Source organism: Orcinus orca, chromosome 11 (assembly GCF_937001465.1).
Source record: "Orcinus orca chromosome 11, mOrcOrc1.1, whole genome shotgun sequence".
Classification (NCBI taxonomy): domain Eukaryota; kingdom Metazoa; phylum Chordata; class Mammalia; order Artiodactyla; family Delphinidae; genus Orcinus; species Orcinus orca.
The window spans coordinates 40,416,773-40,442,920 of NC_064569.1; the positions used below are offsets into that span (position 1 = coordinate 40,416,773).

General features: G+C 41.8%; 1 protein-coding gene and 1 non-coding gene across 5 annotated transcripts in view; both read right to left on the reverse strand.

The window, feature by feature from the left end:
* The window catches only part of LIMA1 (LIM domain and actin binding 1), an 83,125-nt gene that overhangs the window by 38,060 nt on the left and 18,917 nt on the right, over positions 1–26,148 (reverse strand). For 3 of the 4 annotated variants that reach the window (XM_012534611.3, XM_049694097.1, XM_004274337.3), the window contains 2 exons: positions 16,336–16,477; positions 4,404–4,449 (listed from right to left, as the gene is read on the reverse strand). In XM_012534611.3, the coding sequence (XP_012390065.2) occupies positions 4,404–4,449; positions 16,336–16,454 (165 nt within the window). In that variant the 5' untranslated portion in view covers positions 16,455–16,477. Of the gene's footprint in view, positions 1–4,403; positions 4,450–16,335; positions 16,478–20,608; positions 20,629–26,148 lie in introns of those variants that run through there. The other variant, XM_033436320.2, reaches the window with a different exon arrangement.
* On the reverse strand, positions 4,796–4,868 carry TRNAG-GCC (transfer RNA glycine (anticodon GCC)). Its single transcript has one exon. It is a non-coding gene; the product is annotated as a tRNA-Gly (tRNA).

Below are 26,148 nucleotides of genomic sequence, written 5' to 3' on the forward strand. Positions count from 1 at the left end.
ACTTATTGGGGCGGGGAGGGCTTCCCCAGTGGCACAGTGGTTAAGAATCCGCCTGCCAATGCAGGGCACGTGGGTTCGAGCCCTGGTCCAGGAAGATCCCACATGCGGCAGAGCAACTAAGCCTGTGCGCCACAACTACTGAGCCTGCGCTCTAGAGCCCGCGAGCCACAACTACTGAGCCAGCATGCTGCAACTACTGAAGCCCGTGTGCCTAGAGCCCATGCTCTGCAACAAAAGGAGCCACCACAATGAGAAGCCCGCGCACCGCAACAAAGAGTAGCCCGCACTTGCCGCAACTAGAGAAAGCCCGCACGCAGCAACGAAGACCCAACGCAGCCCAAAATAAAATAAATTAATTTAAAAACCCCAAAACTTATTGGGGGGGAAGTCATAGTCAATATAAGAATGTATATTTGCCTTGAATATTTGCTTTAATTTTCCCTATTTGACTCCCCCATTCCTCCCAGCCAAGATATCCACTGCCAACAGTTTGGTGCACATGCTCTCAATTTTTTCCTTATTTTTATACACTATCTGCAATGTTTTTCTACAAAATCATACTATAGTTACTATTCTGCACCTTGCTTTAATAATTAATGTGCTTTTAAGACCTTTCCACGTTACACAAAATCTTAACCACATAGTATAATATCATATATAACATATACGAGGACTTCCCTGGTAGCACAGTGGTTGAGTCCACCTGCCAATGCAGGGGACACGGGTTCGAGCCCCGGTCCAGGAAGATCCTACGTGCCGTTGGAGCAACTAAGCCCGTGTGCCACAAGTACTGAACTTGTGCTCTACAGCCTGCTAGCCGCAACTACTGAGCCTGCATGCTGCAACTACTGAGCCCACACGGCTAGAGCCCACGCTCCGCAACAAGAGAAGCCACCGCAATGAGAAGCCTGCGCGCCACAACAAAGAGTAGCCCCCGCTCACCGCAGCTAGAGAAAGCCCGTGCACAGCAACGAAGACCCAACACGGCCAAAACTAAAATAATCAATTAAAAAAATTATATATGATATATTAGTATGATGGATGTAGGTACCATAATTTACTACTACCCCACCGATGGATATTTGCATTATTTCAAATGTTTAAGTATTACAAAGAATCCTGTAATAAATATCCTTTTACTTTTATTTTATTTCACTAGTGAGTTTCTCTCAATGATCAGTCCTAGAAGTAGAATTGCAGGATCAATGCGTACTAAACATACTTAATATTTTAATAGGCATTGCCTAATTGACTTTTCACTAACAGTGGATGAGAATATTCCTCACATGCCGAATATTATCGATCAAAAACATCTGCCAACTGTTTAGGTTACAATTTATATCTCACAGTTGCTTTACATTTGATTATTAGTGAGGCTAAGCATTTTTTGTATATTTATTGTTTCTTCTTTGATTACCTGTTCACACCCTTTTACCTTTTAACTGCCAATTGCAAGGGGCACTTCTGTTTTATTTCATTTGATCTCTCTATAGCATCTGGTGTTACTGACCACTCCCCCCTTTAACAAAATTCCTTCCTTCCATGGTTTCTGTGACATCCCTTTTTCCTAGATTTCTTCCCATTTCTCTGGCCACTCTTCAGTTGTTTTTTTTTTTTTTATAGGTTTCTCTTCCTCAGTCCCTCCCTGAGGATGGGTGGCGTCTCTCAAGGTTCTGCCTTAGGTTATCTTCTTTACCCACTTTATGTATTTTTCTATAGATGACGTCCTCCTTCTGGTTTCACCCACCAGCTGTCTGTTGATGATTCATGCCCTATTAACTCTAGCCAGAAATCTCTCCTTACCTCTCAGTTCTACCTGGAAATCCTATAGACATCTTAAATTCATCCTTGTCTAAAGCTGAAGTCTCGCCTCTCCTCCGTTCACTCCTCACTCTCTAATCTGTTTCTTTTCCTGAATTCTCCATCTTGGTGAATGGGACAATTATCTTTTCAACTGTCCAATGTGCCTGTTCTCTTATGCCTCCATGCTGTGCACGTGCTGCTTCCTCTGCCACTCCTTTTGCCCCCTTTGCTTAGCTAATTCCTAGTCATCCTTCAGGCTCAGTCAGGCACTGCTTCTTCTGGGAAGTCTTCCTTGACACGTCATAGTCCAGGTTATGAGTTCCTCCTAAATTCTCCCCCAGCACCTTGAGTATTTCTTTAATATGGTACTTATAACACTGGGATTATAAATTCTACTTTCCAAACTCTAAGCAGTTCCCTGAAGGCAGGGACCACATCTTATTCCTCTTTGTGCCTTCAGCACCTGGCACATAAAAGACGCTCCATAAATGTTCATCCATACTTGTGGTATCAACTTTTGTCATCCTACTGTCTTGAACCTAGTCCAATCAGGCCTTTATCCCATCACTCTCAAATAGTACAAAGTGACCGGTGGCCTTCATATTGCCAAATCTGATGGTCAGTTCTCAGCCTATCTGTGTGTTTGACTCTGTTGATAACATGTCTTTTAGAAACACTTTCTTCACTGGACATCTGGCACTCCGTTCTCTTATTGCCACTGCTATCTCACCAGCTGCTCCCTCTCAGTCTCCTTTGCTGGTTCCTCCTTCTATCTCCAACCTTTAAACAACAAGGTGCCCCTGAGCTCCGTACTCAGACCTCTTTTCTAGCTGTGCTCACTCCCCAGGTGATCTCATGCATCTCTTATCTTTACAGACCACTGATACTTTGATACACACACATCTCATCTCCAGCCTGGATCTCTTCCAATTCCAGATTTGTACATCCAGGTTCCTATTTGACTTCTCCACTTGGATGTCTTAATAAAGAATTTTACATTTAACATGTCCAAAACTGAGCTTCTAATAAATATTTCCCCTTCTCTAAACCTGCTTTTACTGTCATCTTCCCCATCTCAATGGCATGTTTCCTGGTGTTTGGGCCAAAAGCATCGTTGCCATTCTTTTTCTCTACCTTCACTATAAATCCTGCCACTTCTCATCACCTATACAGCTACTATTCCAGTCCGATCCATTATCATCTTTTGCCTAAATCACTGCAATTGTCTCGTAATTTGTCTTCATGCTTCTGCCATTGCTCCTCTAGTCTCTTCCTCCTCTTTTTAAAAATTTTAGTTAGATCACATTACTCCTTTGCACACAAACCCTCCAAAGGCCCCCATTCGATCAGAGTTAAGGTCCAGGTCCTCACAATGGCCCTACATGACATTTCCTTTCCTATTCCTCAAATACACTTAGAATGTTCTTGCCTCGAGGCATTTGCATGTGCTCTTATCTTCTGCCTGAATTATTTTTCTCCCTAGCTCATGTCCTCAGACCTCTGCTCAAATCTCTCCTTGACCACTATACTCATCCTCCTTACCTGCTTCAGGTTGTTTCATACCTGACACATCTTTATTGTCTGCCTCTCCCACCAGAATATAAACTCCATGGTGGCAGAGATGTAGTCTGTATTAGTGCCTAAAGCAGTGCTTGGCATATAGTGGGTGCTCTATTAATACTTGCCAATTGAATAAGTGAAAGGAAAAAAAGAAGGAAGAAAAGAGAAAGGGGAAAAATAACACGCAAGAGAGAGAAGGAGGAAAGAAAAGAAAACAGCAGCTGAGTGAAATGATGGTAAGTTTTCTTACAGTGCACCAGAGGGGATCCATTCTCGAATTACAGGAAAATTAAGTCAAAGACCGTCAGCATTGCCTCCTTAGAGAAAACAAAGTGACAGGGGCATGTTATGTTCTAATTTAAATAGGTTAGGTACTGAAAGCTGCCAGGAGGATGTTTTTGTAATGCCAGCCAAATTAAAGAATTCTTGCCCAAATATGTGAGGTTTTTTTCCCTCGTACCATTAAATCAAGTAAGATCTCAAAAGAAAAACACTATCCAGCCCAGCTGGAAGTTAGCCAGCGGGAGAGTACACATGGGTATGAGCTCAGGGCTGGTTCTGAGGTTTTCACCTTTGGTGGATCCTGCAGCTAAGAAACTTGCTAACTAGACTGGGTCAAGAGGTTTGATTTAAACAAAGAACCCAGGGGGAAATGACAACAGCTGCACAGCTGCTACCACTTAAATGCAGAGAAACATTCTGGTTGTTTGATTTGGAAAAAAGGAAACAGCCTGGGAAGCCCTGTAGCCTAATTTGAGCAGAAGCAGTAAGCCATTTTATAACCACAAGCAAAGTACTTGGCTTTCTATCCTTAACTCAGGAAAGAAAAAGTGGCTCAAAAGGAGAACCTCAGGGAAAAAATAAGAGTCTCTGCACCTGAGCCAAGTTCTCCTGAGCAAATGATTCACCAGTCAGACCAGCTGGCACACATGCCCGGCTCAGCTGACTCGGAGCCCACGCCCCGCAGAGGCTGCAGGTGGCTGAGCCACGTGGGCTCTGCCTGTGAAGTTCCACATGTCCGGGGCCTTCCGAATACTTACACTTCTCCTCTTTTCCATGTTTGCTTCTTCAGCTGCTTTCTGGTACCTTCAGAGAAGAGGGGGAAAAAAAGAGAATGTCCTCAAATTAAATTTATATTTTTACTCTTCCAAACTTTAAGAAAACCACTTCTGCACACCTATCTCTGCCAGGGATTATCTTTAATCAACTCTATCAGAAGAAGCCGAGAATCAGAGCAGCCCCTCACTTCCTGCACTGTTGCAGTCATCTGCTCTAAGAGAAAGATCCAAAACAACGAGGTCAAATGCTGGTAAACAGCTGGATAGAACAGAAAGCCTGGGGCTTTTTTCTGTTTTTTAATATTTATTTATTTGGCTGCGCTGGGTCTTAGTTGGGGCCTGCAAGATCTTTAGTTGTGGCATGCAGGATCTAGTTCCCTGACCAGGGATCGAACCCGGGCCCCCTGCATTGGCAGCACAGAGTCTTAACCACTGGACCATCAGGGAAGTCCCAAGCCTGGGGTTTTGAAGTCCCAGTTTCATCACTTATTCACTGTGATCTCGGGCAAGTCAACCTCTCTAAGCCTCAGTTTCCTTATCTAGAAAATGATGTACTATAAAGCTGGGAAGATTAAACAAGATCACATGCATAAAAATGCTTTGGAATTAGTCAAAGGATATAGCATTGCATTAGTCCTAGGTTGCGCATTTCCCCCTCATTCATGACTCTGAAATCTTACATTCCTGTCGGCCAAATGATCAAGAGGTAGTCACACTGCCTGTATGTGTGTGAGCTTAGTCTATGCTGTTGGTACTGTTGATTTTGCTCAGCTAAATGTATTTGATGATATTATACATGTTTTAAATGCCACTTAAATGTCTTTAGAGAGATTACACTACGATTTGCCATTTAAAGAAAAATTGTTTTACTTTTTATAACTTATGCGTAAGAGTGATATGTGAGAAAAGTTTCTGTGCTAAGCAAGCATTGGTCCTTTTAATTAGCAGTATTTTTTCCTTAGTGATGCATAAAATAATGGCCCAGCCTACAGTCAGTGGCATCTTAGAGTTGATAAACAGGCTTATATAATTTTATTATTTTAATTTTATTATTACTTTCATCATTTTATTTTATAATTTTTGTTACTTGCTCAGAAGATCCCTGAGAAACAACTGAAGTCCCAGGGCTTTTCAGGGGGGATCAGGTTTTCTCCATTTGAAGACAAAGAAAGCTTGGGAGATCCAGGTTACAGCGAATCTCCAAACCACTAAAAACCATCTTAACCTGGCTTCCTCAGAGCCTCTGAGTCAAGCACTGAAGGCAGCACCATCACGTGGAGAATCCCCACCGTGTGCCTTCCTTGGGCCTGCGTGCCTAGAACTCACCAACCCAACCCTAGAAAAGGGCACATTCAACGGGCCATTTGTTCCTGCCTTAAGGTAGAATTTCAGAACTCACAAGGCATTTGGGCAAGGAAAAGGAGATGAGACAAAAAGGTAAAGAGCAGTATGGGAAAGGGCCCATTCCTCTACCAAAACCAACGTTCAACTCATAAATACCTTCACAAGCTCAGAACTTCCTTATTGTGTGTGTTAAACAGAACAACCTCATCCAAAATGGAAGCCAGAGGAAAGTCCTAGATCTGGCACCATTGCTCACCTGCTATGTAACCTGGGCTATATCACTTCATTTACTTGGGCCTCGTTGATGAAATTAAGTGTATCTGAGAGGATTTCTAAGGTCTCTTCCAGTCTTATTATTGTTTAAATTTTAACAGTAATCAGATATCAGTGTCTCATTCACCAAGCTGGGTAATACTCTGAAACTGAGCAGAACTTTCTTATAGGGTAGGGTGAAAGGACTTCCAAAATTTTCTGGGATTTCATTGACCATAGGTTATGGAAGAAAATGGGATTAGAACTGCTATAAATCAAATGACAAGCTAGTAAGATATTTGAAACTTACATTACAGACAAAAGGCTGATTTCCCTAAAATACAAAGAACTCTTACAAATCAATAAGAAAATGATAAACAACTTAATAGAAAAATGGGCATGGCCATAAACATACAGTTCACAGAAAATATCAAATGACTCTTAAACAAAAAATAAGGACATTCAGCCTCAAAACAAAAATGCAAACAACACTAAGAACATTTTTTTATCCATCAAGTAGAAAAAGCTTTTAAAAAAAAAAAGCTAACATACTGAGGGTAAATTAATAAAACCTCTATGGAAGGCATTTTGTCAATTTACAAGAATTACAAAATTACAAAAGCACAAATGTTACGATTCGCCAATTTTATCTTATAGGTATACTCACACAAGCAAAAGTGACTTTTACATTACATTATTTGTCATAGCATTAAATGTGATAGCAAATGACTGAAAACAACCTGAATGTCCATTAACAGAGGACTGGTAAATAAATTATAATGTATTCATGCAATGGAATACTATGCAACTATATAAAGAACAAAAGCACGGTGGTAATGGTTGCACAACAATGTGAATGTACTTAATGCCACTGAAACGTATACTTAAAAATGGTTAAAATGGTATATTTTATATGTTAATATAAAAGGTAATATGTTACGTCCATATTACCAAAAAGGCAATATGTTATGTACATATTACCAAAATGAATAAAACAACCCAGTGTGATACTGGCATAAAGACAGACATGTAGATCAATGGAATAGAATAGAGAGCCCATAAATAAACCCTCACATATACGGTCAAAGGATTTCAACAAGGATGCCAAGACCATCTAATGGGGAAAAGACAGTCTTTTCAATAAATGATGTTGGAAAAACTAGATATCCGCATGCAAAAAAAAGACCTAAGTATAAAAGTTAAAACTATAAAACTCTTAGAAGAAAACAAGGGCAAAGCCTTATGATATTGAATTTGGCAATGATTTCTTGAAATAACACCAAAAGCACAGGCAACAAAAGGAAAAATAGATAAATTGGACTTCAGCAAAATCTGTGAACCAAAGGACACCATCAACAGAGTGAAAAGGCAACCCATGCAATGGCAGAAAATATTTCCAAATCATATATCCGATAAGGGATTAACATCCAAAATATATAACATTTTTTAAAAATAACAAATATTGCTCAAGAAATATGTTCTAGGGAATTCTCTGGTGGTCCAGTGGTTAGGACTTGGCCCTTTCATTGCCAGTGGGCCCGGGTTCAATCTCTGGTTGGGGAACTAAGATCCCACAAGCCATGCCACGAGGCCAAAAAAAAAAAAGAAATATGTTCTAAGCACTAGAGAAATAACCAAAAGAGACATAGTTCCTGCTCTCAGGCAGCTTACAGCTTAAATATTAAACACGTACATGCACACAGACGCACACACACAAATATATACACATACACACACATATATACTGTAAATCCTTCAAAGAAAAAGGAGTATTATTATTATTAACTTTTTTTTTTTTTTGGCGGTACGCGGGCCTCTCACTGTTGTGGCCTCTCCCGTTGCAGAGCACAGACTCCGGATGCGCAGCCTCAGCGGCCATGGCTCATGGGCCCAGCCGCTCCGCGTCATGTGGGATCTTCCCGGACTGGGGCACGAACCTGTGTCCCCTGCATCGGCAGGCGGACTCTCAACCACTGCGCCACCAGGGAAGCCCAGGACAGAATATTTAAACAACCTAACAAAGGAACCAAATTGAGAAGGTGGTGGGTGGGGTGTGTATATGTGCGTGCGTGCGTGCGTGCGTGCGAAGGAAAGTCTTGCTGAGGAAGTGACCTTTAGGCTGAGATCTGAAGTTTGATCAGAAGGAGTCAGCCAAGCAAAACGAAGCAAGAAAAGCATTCCAGGCACAGAAGAAGAGCACACAAAGTCCCCAAGGCAAGACAGTGTCTCATGTGTATAAGATATACAAAGAACTCCAATGTTGCTGAAGCACTCTGAGATAAAGGCAGAGGTCAGGAGATGATGCTGGGAGGCAAGGGCTTTGCAGGCTATGCTAAGGATTTTGAATGTAATCTTAGGTACAATGAATGGTCACTGACCCAAGCCATGTTTTTAAAAGAGCAGTGGATGCTGTGTGGAGAATGGACTGGAGGGGGCTGAGAATGGAGGCAGCAATAGTGAGAGAAGATGCTGGCTTGGTCCAGGGTGGTGGCACTAGAGATAAAATGAATAGGTTTGAGGTATATTTCAGAATCAACAGGATTGGTAATGAGGAAGACGAAGTCAAGAATGACTCCCAGGGGGCTTCCCTGGTGGCACAGTGGTTGAGAGTCCGCCTGCCGATGCAGGGGACACGGGTTCGTGCCCTGGTCCGGGAAGATCCCACATGACGCAGAGCAGCTGGGCCCGTGATCCATGGCTGCTGAGCCTGCGCGTCCGGAGCCTGTGCTCCGCAACGGGAGAGGCCACAACAGTGAGAGGTCCACGAACCACCCCCCCCCCAAAAAAAAAAATGACTCCCAGGTTTCCGGCAGATGAGTCAATGGAAGGAGAAGCAAAGTTGGGGATGGGGAAGACGAAGAGTTCAGTGTTAGCCGTGTTAACTAAAGCATCCACTTGGTGGTGGCAGTGATTAGATACGTGTGTCTAGAGCTCGAAAGAGAGATCTGAGCTAACAATATAAATTTAGGACTTGTCTGTCCACAGATGATACTAAAGCCGTGAAAGTATATGATATCATCTATGAAGAGTGCGTAGTGCAAGAAAAGGCCCAGAACTCAGTCCTGGAGACTCTAACATTTAGCAGTCAGAACCTGAAGAAGAGGCGATAACAGAGAATGAGAAGGAACAGATGGAGGTAACAGGAAAACCAAGAGACTCCCAGAGAAGCCAAGAGAAGAAAAAATGTGGGAGGAAGTGGTAAGGGGTCATCTAAGACAAAGGCTAACAAACATCTCCTTGATTTAGCAACGTAGAAGTCCTTGGTAACCCTGGCAGTCCTCTTCCATTATAAATATAATTTATTAACCCATAGTCCTTTTAATGGGCATTTGGATTATTTCCAGTTATCCATCATTACAAATAGTGCTTTGGTGAATGGCCCTGTACATATATTTTTTTCCCCACTTGTACTACTGTATCTGTCTAAGAGTCCCTAAAAATGGAAATGCAGAAACACAGTGGATTATAGCTAGAAAGAAACTTAGAACTGGCCTTGAACTTATGTTTCCACACCCCTTGGGTAATCATCTACAGTATATTACAGCAATAATACAATATATGAGAGCTGGAGCCAATCAGCAGACAGGTTTATTCTTAGCCAATTGTTCTCCAAGGCAAGGAGAACAATTTACACTGTGATTAGTTGGATAAATAAGCTCAGAGGTTCCCTTCCCTTTACTGTCTTAACAGAAACGTATATTTAAAGAAAGATCAAAATAGTTTCCATCTTTAGTCCTACCCTTTTAGCACTGAGGCATCTGTAAGACACAGGTGTATACACCGATGGTTGTCTTGAATTGTTTTGAAACTCCCACTCAAATATCGCCACCCTTTATTTGTAATGAAGTACTTGCTAAATAGTAGATACACACCACTACTAGTGGTGTGGAAAGGTTCCACACCACTGCTTTCTTCCAAGTTAGGTCCTTGGTACTTTTACATTTTGACTCTCAGAATGCTAAGAGATGCTGAGGGTACAGTACTTCCGAATTAAGTGTTAGGTCAGGATTCAGGCCTTAGACTTTCCTCAAAGACGCTCAGAGCAACTAGCATTATTCTGACAAAAAATGTGAAGGTCACTGGACAGGGGGAGAAGTGAAGGCATTTTAAAGATACAAATCTGAGGGAAAAAATATTTGCCATGAGATTTCTATAATTAAAATCTTATCCCTCTTCCCTTCCCAGATTTTCTTGTCCTCCAGTCTCCTCTTCACACACAGAATTTAATCTTGCAACTGCTCCTTAATGCTCAGCTGTGAGGCAGGCAGCTGATGGAGGATGCTAAAATTATCTGGGGAGTAATAACAGTGTCTCAACCTTTTCTAAGACCAGAAAACAGAGTTCCTGAGCCATGACTCTTGCTTGTATGCCTTCAAATAGAGCAAAGGTCTCACTGAGCCAAAAGAGGAAAAAAGAAACTCCCAAGTTTTAGGAAATGTATTTTCTTCTAGAATAATTTCACCACCAAAATGTTACAGAGAAGCAAAGAAGTTAACCAGGGAGATCTGAGGGTCAAATTTTTTCTTAATGAAGGAAGAACAGTCACAGAAAACTAAATATAAACCCTGTTCTTTCTTGGGACTGTGGAATGGGTAAAGTTATAACAAGAGTGGGAGAAGCAGCGACAGGAGGGCAGGCACGGTGGTGGAGGGATTAAGTGTCCTGGATTAAGCTCTGCCACTATCTTGGGATGTGATCTTTAGTCGTAATTGCTGGACCACAAGTTCCTTATTTGTCAGAGGAATGGGACAAAAGTTAGCAGTAGTTCTTTTTTGTCGGAGAATCCTCTTTTCAAATGATAACTTAGAACCTCACATATAAAAGGGATCAAAGCAGGACGGCTGGGGTGGAAGGTCACAGGCTCTTCCCGTCTTCCCAGAACTGGCCCCTGAGGTTCCTCTGAAGAACTCAATTAAGATAGTTTGAAAACCACTGGGCTAGATTCCCTTCAGCTCCCAAAATACATAAGTCAAAGAGGAACCTTCTGCAAAGAAACCGAATTCTACCAAAAGAGTCAAATTTTAATCAAGCAAAGGATTATACTACGCTGCCGTCATTTGTGAGGGAAACCAAAGCTAGCTGTTCAAACTGACTGTTCAAGAGCATCCTCCTTGCTCAAACTTAATGCTTTATATAGTATAGAGGTTTAGTAAAAGAAATAAGTCTGGAGTTATAAAGCACTCATAAGACACAAACTGTGATGCTAGAAAAATCACTCTTATGTATACATCCATGTAAAACATTATCAACAGTTAGAAAGTAAAGCCCAGCTAATCTTACAAACAGCAGAGCCAGATTAAGCTTCCTCCAAATACCATTTTTATATTAGTCTCTGGTCACAAACCTCCCGAGGTTTCCTACAGTCTCTTAACTAGGCTTGTATAGGATTTATTAATTCCAAACCCCATAATAGAGATCGTTACAAAATAAGAGAAAATCAGGTCCGTGGTGTTAGAAGTAAAATTAATGTATGTTTTGTGGAAAACAGTCCTGCAATCTGCTTTGGGAACCTACTGTGTGTGAATCCTCAAAGCCTTAAGCAGTGTCGGCAATATGTCTCCACCAAGTACGAAACCTGGAGAAGGAATCCAGGCTGATTCTCTGGTTTTCACTGTCTTAAGTGCACATCATGTCCTGTCCCATTTCTGTGTCTTACCTCCTATCACTCCCCTTCCTCCGCAATGTCACCACCATCGTCCCGGCCTACCAAATAAAATTCTATTCATCCTTCAAAACCAGTTCATTAGTAGGACCTATGCATCAGAAGAAACATACTAGACAGAAAAAAATCAAAATATTAACTTGGGCAGGTTACTCTCTACCCCTCAGTGTTCTCAACTATAAAACAGGGATAATATCCCTTCCTCACATAGTTTTTTTGTTTTATTTTGTTCTGTTTTGTTGGCCATACCATGCAGCATGCGGGATCTTAGTTCCCCAACCAGGAATTGAACCCGAGGCTCTTGCGGTGGAAGTGCGGAGTCTTAACCACTGGACCACCAGGGAAGTCCCTCCCTCATATCGTTTTTATTAGGATTAGAAATAGTATCGATTTCCATCAAGAGTCTAGTGTAGTACCTGGCATATTGATTCTGATTAATGGCTTCAGGATTTACGGTTTTGCGTAACTGCCATTTGCCTTTATAACCTTTGTGGAGAAAAGACAGTCACCCTACTATTCTATGAGAAGGTGGCCTCTTAAGGTCCCTTTGCACCTTTTCTCTGCAAGATTAAGAAGCCCCTAAAATGAGCAGCTTTTTCCTACTTCCTCTCATCAGTGCTACTACAGGACCCAAATCCTCTATCTTGAGAATTGGCTGGAATGGACAATGACAGAATAAAACAGGGGGATGCGAACTGAGGAAGGGGAGAGAGTTTCACTGAGGTGACCGACCGAGTTAGGCAGGGAAGGAAGTGAAGCCAGGAAGGGGACTGACATCCATGGCCTGGGTGTCCCGGTTTGGCCAAAGAGCAGGGTCAGTGGGAATAAGAAAGTGGAACAAGTAGAAAAGGAGGCTCTAATCAGAGAGTAGGTTTTCCAGATGCACATTTCAGAGATGGATTCTGGGTGACGAAAAGGTTGGGACTAGATGCAGGGGCATGGGAGACAATGTGCAGGTTGAAGAAGTAGGGAGGATCAAGAAATGACAAGTCCATGGGAATTCCCTGGGGGTCCAGTGATTAGGACTCAGTGCTTTTACTGCCAGGGCCTGAGTTCAGTCCCTGGTCGGGAAACTAAGACCCCGCAAGCCATGTGGCATGGCCAATAAATAAATAAATAAGAAATGATGAGTCTAAAGTGTCAGACAGGTCATTTATGTAGGCCAGTGATTCTGCACTGGGGGCACTACTGGCCGGGACATTTGGAAATGTGTGAGAATCTTATTGGGGTCTCTCCCCAACTTTTTTTTGGTTGCCACAATATCATGGGGTACTACTAGCATTGGGAGGAAGGCAAGAAGATGAACATCCTGCACAAGGAGGATCTGCCTAATCCAAAATGCTAATAGCACCCCCATTGAGAAACACTGAGGAGAAAATGAAGCTGGAAGCTAGTGTCCCCAATGAAGGCAAGGAGCTTGGCACACCACTGTCCTGAAGGGGAGCATAAGAATGCTATGATTAGATGTGAGCTCAAAGCACAGGTTTACAACCTCAGAACTAGGCAAAAAAAAAACAATGGATGGGAAACAGTAGCGGAGATGTAGCACCCCTGACTCCTGGCCCCAGAATATTTCAGGGAAGCATGTGCAGAAAGAGCAGGCGCTACTCAGAAACAGAATGCCTGGCGAGGGAAAGCCAAGTTCAGTGAAAGAGAGGTGGGGCTAGGGAGGGTGAAAAGGGTAAGAATGTGGAGAAGTTTCTCTGCAGAACAGGGAGTTTCCAAGTCCCATTAATCACAGCTCAACACTGTCTCAAATCCTTCCCTTCCTTTCCACTCCTCCCGCCCCCCACCCTCAATAGCTTTCACTTGGGTTCTCAAGGGAGCCTCAGAATTTGTCTCCATGCTATCAATCTGTCACCTTTCCAATATACCTTTTACATTGTTTCCAGAAGCATCTTTCTAAATACAAGCCTGATAGAGACTTCCCTAGCAGTTCAGTGGTTAAGACTCCACACTTCATTGCAGGGGACACTGGTTTGATCCCTGGTCAGGGAACTAAGATCCTGCATGCTGCAGCCAAAAAAAAAAAAAAAAAGAGGGCACTAAATACAAGCCCGATCATAAAAACTTTCCATTGTTTCTGTTGTTTATCTAACTAAATCCTAAACTTAGCATGGCACTCAAGGCCTTCCAGCATCTGGCCCTAACTGAACTGTTCCAGTCCCTTCTCCCTTCTGTATTTCTCCATGCTCGACTGACTCCTTGCTTTCCTATTCCCTTTATTCATGTTCAGCTTCCACAAGCCTTTACTTGAACGTTTACTTGAACCAATAAACCTTATTTGTTCTGCTTTACATTCAAGTTCACGGCTTTGAGTTCGTAAGTCCCTCTCTTCCATTACCAGTGCTTCTTAAACTTCCCTGAAGGTAAAAATTACTAGGATACTTGTCAAAAACACAAATTCCTGGGTCCCATCCCAGATACACTGAATCAGAATCTTTAAGGGAGGAGCCTCAGAAGCCATTTAGGATGGTTTTAAAACATGTCCCCCCAAATCTCTGACATTTCTCTCACCAAAAGGTACAGTCAAATTCCCCTCCCTCTGAACATGAGCCAGCTTTAGTGACTTGGTGCTAATGAAGAGAATGTGGAAAAAGTGATACTGTATAACTTCTGAGGCTGGGTCATAAAAGGCTACACAACCCCTGGCCCTGACTCCCTTCCTTCTTTGTTCCCTCCTTCCCTCCCTCTCTGGATGCTTGCCCTTGGAACCCAGCCAAGCAAGCCAAGCAGCCACATGGAAAAGCCATATGTAGGTGTTCTGATCATGGCCGCAGCTGAGATCCCAGATGACTGCCAGCATCAACCGCCTGACTTGTGAGTAAGCCTTTAGATGACTAGGGCCCCCAGTTCTGAGATACCGGGGATGGTGAGGGGAACAGAGGCAAGCCCTGCCAAAATTGGAGATTCACAGTAAAATAAGTATTGTCATTATTGCAAGCCACTAAATTTTGAAGATTTTTTTTCCTGTGTAGCAATAACTGGAACACCATATTATTCCCCCCCACCTTTTTTTTTTTTTTTGGCCACGCCACTTGGCTGGTGGGATCTCAGTTCCCCAACCAGGGATTGAACGCGGGCCGTGGCAGTGAAAGCCCGGAATCCTAACCACTAGGCCACCAGGGAACTCCCTGGAACACCATATTATTAACAGGTACCTCATGTGATTCTTAAGATGAAGGAAGTTTGGGGACTTCCTCTACTATACAAACTATACTAAACTATAGTATTACATTCCTTGAGGTCAGGAATTAAGTCTTAATAGCTTTCCAGAGCTTGATCCCTTTTTTCTGAAATAGCTCTATTGATTTTCATTTTTTGATAAGAATAATACATTTGACATAAAAATTAAAGCAATGTAAAAAGCATAACGTAGAAGGTAAAAGAGCTATGCGGTCTCACCCCCCCTCTATGCCACCTTAAGTGATACCCATGGTCAGCAGGATGGAAGGGCAGTGTTTTCCACAGAGCAGGTGGTTGATGGATTTGTCACTGAAGAAAAGGTGACAGTGCAGATTACAGAAACTTCCTACTGGTATTTAGCTGTATTCTAGATATAGCTCCAGAATCACTTTCTTCAAATCTTTACCATCTTTCTTCTCTTACATGTATCATAGCTTCCCATTAATTAACAAACTCTACTAGTGAGGTAAGCTCTGCCCTAAGCTCTATGGCATCTCTATTTGAGTGAAGTTAACGTGCTTACCATCTCTGGTATATTATTAACATACCATTCCCTCAACATTTGTTGAGTGCCTACTATGTTCTAATCACCATGCTACACACTAGGGATATAAAATGCGCAGGAAAGGGGCCCTCGTACCAAAAAACTCATGGTCCAGAGCAGGGGTCAGCAAACTTTTTCTTAAAGAGCCAGACAGTAAATATTTTAGACTTTGAGGGCCATATGGTCTCTGTTGCAACTCTGCTGCTGCAACTCTGCTGCATGAAAGCAGCCATGGACAATACACAAAAGGACATGGCTATGTTCTAATAAACCTTTATTTACTAAAACAGGCAGCCAGTAGGCTGTAGTCTGCCTACATAGTTTACACTGTTCAACAGAACCTTATGCAATGGTGAAATGCCTCTGTGATGTCCAGTATGGTGGCCACCAGCTACATGTAGCCATTGGCACTTGAAACGTGGCTAGTGCAGCTGATGAACTGAATTTTAATTAATTTAAATTTAAGTAGCCACATATGTAGTGGCTACCCTATTGGACCATGTAGGCATAGAGTGCACCTAATACTCCCTTCAAGTAAAAACCTACCTCAAAATTCATCTCAACCAGAAAGCCTTCCTGACTAGCTTCTGCCCACGGTATTCACTCTCTCTCTCGTATTTTATATCTAGTCCTTACTCCTGTTCATTCTGGACTTGCTGACATTTTGCTTAATAACTAATGTGTTTTATAATTTCTTTTGTGTTTATAATTCTTTCTTTCCCCAACTGAACAAAAAGTCAAGTACAGAGAATGTGTATCCTGATTATCATCATCTTCCTTCTCCACAGAGCCTTGTGTGGTACTTAAAATCCAGAAGGTGCTCAGAAAAGCCATTTTACACCATGTACTTCCTTTACCAATCTCCCTGACAGGTGGTAATGTTTGCTCAAGACAGATGGTCCTTTTGGACCAGGATCAGCACTTACTTGGAGAATATTTCTACAATAGCCGATGACTTGTTCTTGTTGACAAGAGAAAGTTCTTTGGCCGTAACCCTCAATGATAGTGAAGTCCATTGCCGTCTATTAAATGGAGTTGATTCCATCTTGTCTACAGATATTGAAATACCTATGTGACAAAGAAAGTCAGAATATCAGACACAGAAGAGGATTCTCCAGCATCCAAGGACTGGCAGCAGTGTGGTGTTAAGTGAGCGAGCAGAGAGCCCTGGAGCAGCAGACTGTAGTCCTCTACCGGTTCTCTCAAAAACTGTAACCTTGGTCAGATGATTGAATTTGGGTTGTAGTTTCCTGTAAAATGAGAAGGTTAGATCAGGTAATCTCTAAGGTCCCTTTCAGTTTCCATCATTTTATGACTGACCCCACTGTGCAAACAGTGATTGGCCTTTCCCTGAACTTAAGCCTGTTCCAAAGTCACATTTGGAGTGAAATGTCCCACTCTTCTGAGTTACATCCCAGGGGAAGTACAATTGGCATCTCTGTAGAGTCAGGTCCAAATTAGGTTCTACCTACATCCAAGTTTTTTTGGCTGCCTTCTCTCCCCAAGTTCTGTAGCAATGACCACTTGGTGCTGGGGAGAGAGCTGTGGATACAGCATAGAATAAAACAAAGAGCATGGGCTTTAAGGCAAGGTAGACTTCAAATGAAATCAAAATTTTGTAACCTTGAACAAATTATATAACCTTTTCAGTTTTAGCTGCCTCACTGTAAAATGAGAATACCTACCCTTACAGGGTTTTTGATGTGGGTTTTAAGGAGATAATATACTTAAAATACTAGGCATTAATTATAGTAGTATGAAGAACATTTTAAGTATAATATATTAGTACTGGCTTCAAGTCAAAGAATATATACAGCCATGCCCTTGACATCACCTAGACCCTATCCATTAACTGGATTATTTGTTTTTGCCCCAGTAATTATCAAAGGAGTTCCAACCTTTGTTGGAGGTGAGATTAGAAATGAGTCAATAGTTTCCTTATTTGAAGATTGAACAATATAAATGAAAGTGCTACTTGTAGCTCTCCTGACAACCACAGAGCATAACTTATCTGGTAGAAAATATGGTTCATCAGGCACTGCTTCCAACAGCCTTGACAACAGCAGAACACACAATGTGCTTAACCAAGCAATGTGGGCTACCATTTCACCCTAAAAGTCCTGTGATGCAAAGTAAGTGATAAGTGACCCAAAAAGACCACACTACTTTTCCATTTGTAGTACCTGTTCTCCCCACTAAAGCCTTGTCTGAAAACAACATTAGTTTTGTTGTTTTTGTTTGTTTGTTTAAATCCCCATGTTGTAAGACAACATTGAACCCTCTTATGGTAAGGAGCTCTGATGTCAAGAGACACATGTACTAAATGGGAGTGTTGGCCTCATTACTTAAAGCTCTGTGTCCCTCCCTAAAACTCAGATTTTTCATCCATAACAACAGTACTTACTGCATGGTATCTTTATGAGGAATAAATAAGATAAAGAAAAAAAGACCCTGACATAGAATAAGTAAGCAATAAATGTTAGTTTTTTGTATTATCTCTTCTCCCTGGATAAAATAACCTTAATTCTACACACGTTCTTTGAAATAAACCTGCGTGTATCAAATAATATATGACATTTGTCTATCTGCTTTCCAGTTTGTAACTGACAGACCTACCAGACCTTGGCAGGCGTTTCTCTAACAAGAAAATGACACAGCTGTTTATTCAGCTAAACGTAATTATGTATAACCACAATAATGACCCTTTAAGCCAAGTCCACGAAATACCGAACAACACTTTTAGACATTATTTGGTACAATTATGCTTCCAATGTAAGTACAGGTATAAATTTTGTCAGTTGTAAAGGGATCAATTATGGATCAAAAAAAAATACAGAATATATGTTCTCATACTTGTTCATTAAAAAAGGAAAAGCATTAATGGAGTTAGACTCTAGATGCAAGAGAAGTTAAAGTAGGGAAAGACAGAATGAGGACACACTGGGAACAGCCTTGAAAACCATGCTAATAGGATTCCCCGGTGGTCCAGTGGTTAGGACTCAGTGCTTTCACTGCCATGGGACCGGGTTCAATCCCTGGTTGGGGAACTAAGATTCCACAAGCCGAGCGGCATGGCCAAAACAACAACAACAACAACAAAGAAAACCACACTAAGGAATCTGGACCATATTCCAATAGCAGAAAGAACTAGCCTGTGGGTGAGCAGAGATGAGATCTAGTTGTCATGTGTCATTCCCTAGCACATGCGTGACCTTTATGGCAAATGAAAAAAAGGATTTCCCTGAGCCTCAATATCCACATCTGTAAGAAAAGAGCTCTGTAGTGGATTACCCAGTCTCAATGGTGGAACACTGGGAGTTTCTGAAAAAGCAAGTAACATCATAAAAGCCATGTTTTAAAAGCTGATTCTGGGACTTCCCTGGTGGTGCAGTGGTTAAGATTCTGTGCTCCCAACGTAGGGGGCCTGGGTTCGACCCCTGGTGAGGGAACTAGATCCCACATGCATGCCGCAACTAAGGAGCATAGCTCCCACAACTAAGGAGCACGCCTGCCCCAACCAAGACCCAGCACAACCAAATAAATAAAATAAATATTTAAAAAATAAAAGCTGATTCTGCAGCAGTGTGTAACTTGATAAGACAGGAAAAGCTTGGAGTCTTATTTACTAGTCAAGAAGATCCTAAAACTGTCTAAGTGAAAGGTAATCAAGGTTTAAATTAGCATAGGTGGGAATGGAAAAGTGGGAAGAAAGAACTGAGAGTTCTTAGAATAAAACGGACTTAGGGTGAGAGAAGGAATCAAAGGTGGCATCATCGAACTTGAACCATTAGAAGGTTGTTGATGCCACTAACAGAGAGTAAATAGAGGAAGAAGAGGAGGAATGAAGAGCTGTGCTTTACACATGTTGAGATCTACATGTCAGCAAGAAAAATCCTAGTGATACACAGCAGGGAGTTGAAAGGTTAAAAATCAGACTCTTAGAAGGAAAGGAACATTTTAAAACATCTAAAAACATCTAGTTACGCAAAGCACGTCTCAATCCTCACAACCACTTTAAAAGACTGGTTTTATTAGCGTACCTTTACGATGAAGAAACTGAGGTTCAGAGATATTAAATAACTTTACAATGATTACTTAGCTATAAAGTAGCAGAGCTGGAATTCAAATCCATATTCTGTCTGATTCCAAAGTCAATTTTCTTTCCACTACGAGTATGAGTAATGGTTAAGACCATCACCTTTAGCCAAGGTCGAAAACCGGGCAGCAAAATCTCTGAACTCACCTAGCTGCAACCCACACAAATGATCTTTCGGTAAGAGTATGGTGGCAAGTATATTCCCAGAATGGTTAGCATCAGAGATAACTTTAAGTTTAGCATCAGAGGTAACTTTAAGTTGCTCTGAAAAGAATTTCAGAGCAACTTAAAAGTTACCTTGGGCCTGTTTGAAATACTCTCCCATCATGAATATCTTGGCTTTCTGGGCCTGCATTAAATGTGTGATATCTCCCCCAACTCACCCACTCTGTCTCAGATGACAGTCCCATTCTCAGACTTCAGGACAACTTCCTTAATCCTAGAAATCCTGTTAAGAGTGAAAAGGGCATGTACAACACCTAAAAAAACTCTTCCAGAAGGATGTATTCGGTTTGGGCTACAATATCCTTGAATATTTTTTCCAGAGGCCCAGTGGATTTTAAGATCCAATCCATCGCATTGTCATATACAAATAATGACGGCAGCTATCACTTATCGGGCACTTACTAACTCTAATTCTTACAACACTCCTGGAGATAGACTATTTCCGTTAAAAAACAAACACAAACAAACAAACAAAAAAGCCACCTGTGGTTTATTGAGGTTGAATAATTTGCCTACGGTCATCTAGCTAACATATGGCCCAGGCAGAATCCAGTGTTCAGACTCCAAAACCCAAACTTCAACTGTGAAGGAAGAACTGCTGGATTGGTAGAACTTTGTGCAAGAGTTAAAGGAAACAGATGTAACAAAAATAACTCTAAGATTAACCTAGCCTCAGAGACTGGGACAGTGGTACAGCAAGTAATAATGCGATACATAGAAAGGGGAACTATTTGCTAAGAGGAAGATGCCTTCAGTTTCAGGTACATATGGCAGATTTTTACATCAAGAGAGAAGCTTAGAAATCAAGTAATCAAATCCCCCTTTTTACAGTAAGGGAATTAAGCCACATAAACACCCAATAACTCTCCCAAACTCACCAGCTAGTCAGGATGAGAGCCAGAGCTATTCCCAGTTCAAAGTTGTTTTATCACACCAGGTAGCTTGAGGTGGAACAGCTAAACCCCTTTGGGTGAGCTATAGCCTGGATATAAAGATCTCTGAACAAAGGTCCTTGAAAATAAAGGGTTGGGCAATGACACACTGGGAAATTTGGCCCCAGGTATCTGCTTCCTCAAGAGATTGCTTAGGGTGAGGCCTGGAACTGCTTGGGAAACCAGCTCTAATAAATTCATCTACAGCTTTACCTAACCAAGCGAATTGTCTCCCGGAAACAAGGCTGGGACAAAAGCAAATGAGCTGCCACTAATAAAATCCTGTTCTTAAAAATCCAATCTCATGGGATTGACATATATACACACTACCATGTGTAAAACAGACAGCTAGTGGCAACCTGTTGTACAGTAGCACAGGGAGCTCAGCTTGGTGCTCTGTGGTGACTTAGATGGGTGGGATCAGGGGTAGGGTGAGAGGAAGGCCCAAGAGGGAGGGGATATATGTATACATATAGCTGATTAACTTTGTTGTACAGCAGAAACTAACACAAGATTGTAAAGCAACTATACCCCAATTTAAAAAAAAATCCAATCTCAGTCATACCTTTCTTGCTCTTTTTTTTTTTTTTCCTCCTGAGATGGTTGCTTGTGCAACAGGCATAGTTGCTTGAACATAACCTCAAAATAGAGAACAAAGTACAAACTCACTTGTTAAGAAAAAACGTTATCTTTTAGAAATAGATTGTAGACTTAATTAAAAGGAAAAAAAAATCTTAAAAAATTCAAGGTGCAAAGGGAAATTCTAAACAAAAGCAACATGAAATGTGTTCCCACATAATTTTTTTTAGAATATAAACTACATTTATCTCTAAGGGTATATTTTTGTACAAAAAATAGTGACTAGGGCTTCCCTGGTGGCACAGTGGTTGAGAGTCTGCCTGCTGATGCAGGGGACACGGGTTCGTGTCCCGGTCCGGGAAGATCCCACATGCCGCGGAGCGGCTGGGCCCGTGAGCCATGGCTGCTGAGCCTGCGCTTCCGGAGCCTGTGCTCCGCAACGGGAGAGGCCACAACAGTGAGAGGCCCGCGTACCGCAAAAAAAAAAAAAAAAAAAAAAAGTGACTAAATTCACCCGGGCCATGCGGCATGTGGGATCTTAGTTCCCCAACCAGGGATGGAACCCTAGTCCCCTGCAGTGGAAGCACAGAGTCTTAACTGCTGGACTGCCAGGGAAGTCCTGATGTTGAAGTAATTTTAGATTTACACAGGAGCTGCAAAGATAGTAAAACGTTTCCATATACTTTTCATCTAGCTTTATCTTACATTACCACAGTACAATTATCAAAATTAAGAAATTAACATTGGTACAGTACTACCAAATAAACTATAAACTATATTCAAATTTTACCAGTTTTTTCATTAATGTCCTTTTTCTATTCTAGCACCCTATACTGCACTTAGTTGTTGTGTCTCCTTAAGGCTCCTCCAATCTCTGACAGTTCTTCTGTTTTTCCTTGCCTTGAATGGCCTTGACACTTTAAAGACTACTGGCAGATATTATGTAGACTGCCCCTAATTTGGGTTTCTTGGTTTCTCGAATAAAAAGAACCCGGGTTCCTTGGAGAAGTGGTTGATACAGAGCTGGGGAAGGGCAAATACAAGATAAGCCTGGACAGGGAACTATCCTCAGTATCTAATAATAATCTATAAGGGAAAAGAATCTGAAGAAGAATCAACATTATATGTAAATGTATAACTGAATCACTTTGCTGCACACCTGAAACTAACACAACATTATACATCAACTATAATTCAATTAAAAAAAAAGAGATGGGGACTTCCCTGGTGGTCCAGTGGTTAAGAATCTGCCTTCCAGCTGAACTCGGGTCGATCCTTGTTTGGGGAACTAAGATCCCACATGCCGGGGGTGGGGGGTGGGTGGGGAGGGAGCGGGCAACTAGGCCCACGCGCCACAACAAAAAAATCCCGCATGCTGCAACCAAGACCCAACACAGCCAAATAAATTAATTAATTTTTTTAAAAAGAGATGAAACAAAACAAGATAAGCCTGGAACATCTCTCAATTCTTAAAAAAAAGGTTTTTTTTTTTTTAAATATGATGTTTTCTCAGATTAGATTGAGGTTATAGAATCTGGGGAAGAATACTACAGAGCTGATGTGCCTCCTCAGTGCATCATATCAGAGGATACATGATTTTGATATCTTATTACTGATGATGTTAACCTTGATCACTTGGTTAAGGTGGTACCTGCCACGTTTCTCCACTGTAAAGTGACTATCTTCTTCCCTTTATATCCCTTAGTTCCCCGACCAGGGATCGAATCTGCGCCCCCTGCAGTGGAAGCACGGAGTCTTAACTACCAGACCACCAGGGAAGTCCCATACTGTGGTGTTCCAATGGTGATTTTCTGTTGCCCTCATTCCTTCTACATTTATTAATTGGAATTATTATATAAGGAAGAATTATCCTATAAGGAGGAATTATCCTTTCTCCCTCATTTATTTATTCAATCATTTATTTATACTCGTACAGACTCATGGATATTTATTTTATTCTCTGGGTTATGATAATTCCTGGATTATTTTATTCCCTGGGTTATGTTATTTTGTTGCATAGATTATTCTACCTTGGCCATTTGGAGCTCTTTCAGCTTGGCTCAGGTGTCCTTTCAAGATGCCACCAATTTTTTTTAAGCACTTCCTCACTTTCTAGCTCTGTAAGATGTTTCAGATTCATCTTGTGCTTGCCCTGCCCCAGCTCTGGAATCAACAACTTCTCCAAGGAAGTCTGGTTCCTTTTATTGGAGAAACCAAGATCTGGACATTAGGTGTACTCATTGCTACAGAGATGTCACTGCTTCTAGGCTCTCAGGGGACAGAACTAGGAATATATGTATGTATATTAACCCATATATATATACACATCTATATTTCTATATTTATCTCTATATCTACCTATATATATTTATATATAAATTTATAAATATATACATATATATTTTTAAACTATAAATTCATAGTGATACTTCTGACTCCAATCTAGCATCACAAAATTCATTCCAGTATTCCCTTTCATTTATTTGTAACTTCTTTCTCTGAGGGTGAGAAGCCTAATTTCATAGAATGTGGAGAGAGATCTAGAATCTCCAAAATGATGCCATTGCCAGTTTCTACTCCCTTGATACACCATATATTTTTTCTTTACACTTAGACTGTTATCCCTTCCTCAATATATTCACCTTTCAAGACTCAAGTGAAAAGACTACCTCCTCAAAGAACCCTTTCCTGAACTGCCCTAGCCTTCTCCCAATCAGCATAGGTCACTTCCTCTGCCTTATAATAATTTTATAAATCATACTCAATAGAAAGTTTCTTGAGGTGAGAGGACAGATCTACTTTGCCTCTTGCCTTCCTAGTATCTTGCTTTTTTTAAATAGAAGGAACTCTATAAATATGTCTTGAATAAAACTGCATGAAGGTTTCAATTTTATCCAAAACACTATTAGTACAAAAAATGACTGCCATTATATAGTCCTAAGGCAAGTTGAGACGGTAAATATCATTTTTCAGAACTGTGAATTAGTAATTTTAGCTTATTCAAACTCTGAGATAAACTCAAATGATATGAAAAAAGAAAATGGAACCACTAAATAACTTCAAATACTATGCATAAAAGGCTCACTACTCTATTATTCAGCAACATGGTGACATACAAGTCTATAGCATGTTAGAATAATCATTGCTACTGTTCTTGGAAGAGCTTCAGCCAGGTCTCTGTAGAAACATATATCCTAGACAATAGGGAAATTGTAACAATGACCAAATTCCCCAGGGTCAGCAAGGATATAGATATTTGCATCAGGTCAGAGTTACCAATAACATTTGTCTCTTTCTTATCTCCTCTATAAGAATATTTTGTTCTTAAAAACACTAAGAGGGGGCTTTCCTGGTGATGCAGTGGTTGAGAGTCCGCCTGCCGATGCAGGGGACACGGGTTCGTGCTCCGGTCTGGGAAGATCCCACATGCCGCAGAGCGGCTAGGCCCGTGAGACATGGCCGCTGAGCCTGTGCGTCCGGAGCCTGTGCTCCACAACGGGAGAGGCCACAACAGTGAGAGGACCGCGTACCGCAAAAAAACCAAAACAAAACAAAATACTAAGAGGGAGGGCTTCCCTGGTGGCACAATGGTTAAGAATCCGCCTGCCAATGCAGGGGACACGGGTTTGAGCCCTGGTCTGGGAAGATCCCACATGCCGTGGAGCAACTAAACCCGTGCGCCACAACTACTGAGCCCGCGCTCTAGAGTCCGCGAGCCACAACTACTGGGCCCACGTGCCACAATTGCTGAAGCTCGCGCGCCTAGAGCTGGTGATCCGCAACAAGAGAAGCCACCGCAATGAGAAGCCCGTGCACCGCAACGAAGAGTAGCCCCCGCTCGCCGCAACTAGAGAAAGCCCCTGCACAGCAACGAAGACCCAACTCAGCCAATAAACAAATAAATAAATAGACTTTTTTTTTTAAGTTGTTTTTTTTTGTTTTTTGTGTTTTGTGTTTTTTTTGCGGTACGCTGGCCTCTCACTGTTGTGGCCTCTCCCGTTGAGGAGCACAGGCTCCGGACGCGCAGGCTCAGCGGCCATGGCTCACGGGCCCAGCCGCTCTGCAGCATGTGGGATCTTCCCGGACCGGGGCACTAACCTGTGTCCCCTGCATCGGCAGGCGGACTCTCAACCACTGCGTCACCAGGGAAGCCCCCAAAAAAGTATTATTAAAAAACAAAACAAAACAAAACAAAACACTAAGAGGGAATTCCCTGGCGGTCCAGCGGTTAGGAGTCCGCGCTCTCACTGCTGAGGGCCGGGATTCAACCCCTGGTCGGCCCTCAAGCTGCATGGCGTGGCCAAAAAACCCCAAAACAAAACAAAACAGAAAAACACTAAGATTCAGGGCAAAAGTAATGAAAAAAGAAGTTGTAAAACTGGGAAGCAATTTCACTGGAAACTGCTCATCAAAGAATCAGAGCAATCTTCACTAGGCAGTTACAAATATCACCCTAAGCAATTCACATGTTACTATTCCAGAGATAAAAGAAGAAGAAAGTACCCTCAGATATAATCTTTCCCCCTACCTGGCCTATGTCAGGAGAAAAATAAGTGTCACAATACTGACTCTTCTATCTTCCCCAGACCCTAACTTTACCTCCACCTCTGACTTTGCCCTAAAAACATGCTCACATTTCGGGGGTGTGTGTGAGTGGAAATTTGTATATATGGATTAAGGAAATAATCCTTTTTTCTCTTAAGCCCTTTCCCCCCTCAAACTACCATCTCACCTTGCTCCCATCTTTAGAAACTTAGTTTCCGGGTCCTCATTGTTTCCACTTCCTCATCTTCTATTCATCCCTCTGCCCACTTGGGTGTAGCTTCCACTCCCACCATCCTGTTGAAATTATTCTCCTGAAGACCTCTTACTATCAAATCCAAGGACCATGTCTCAGTTTTTATCAC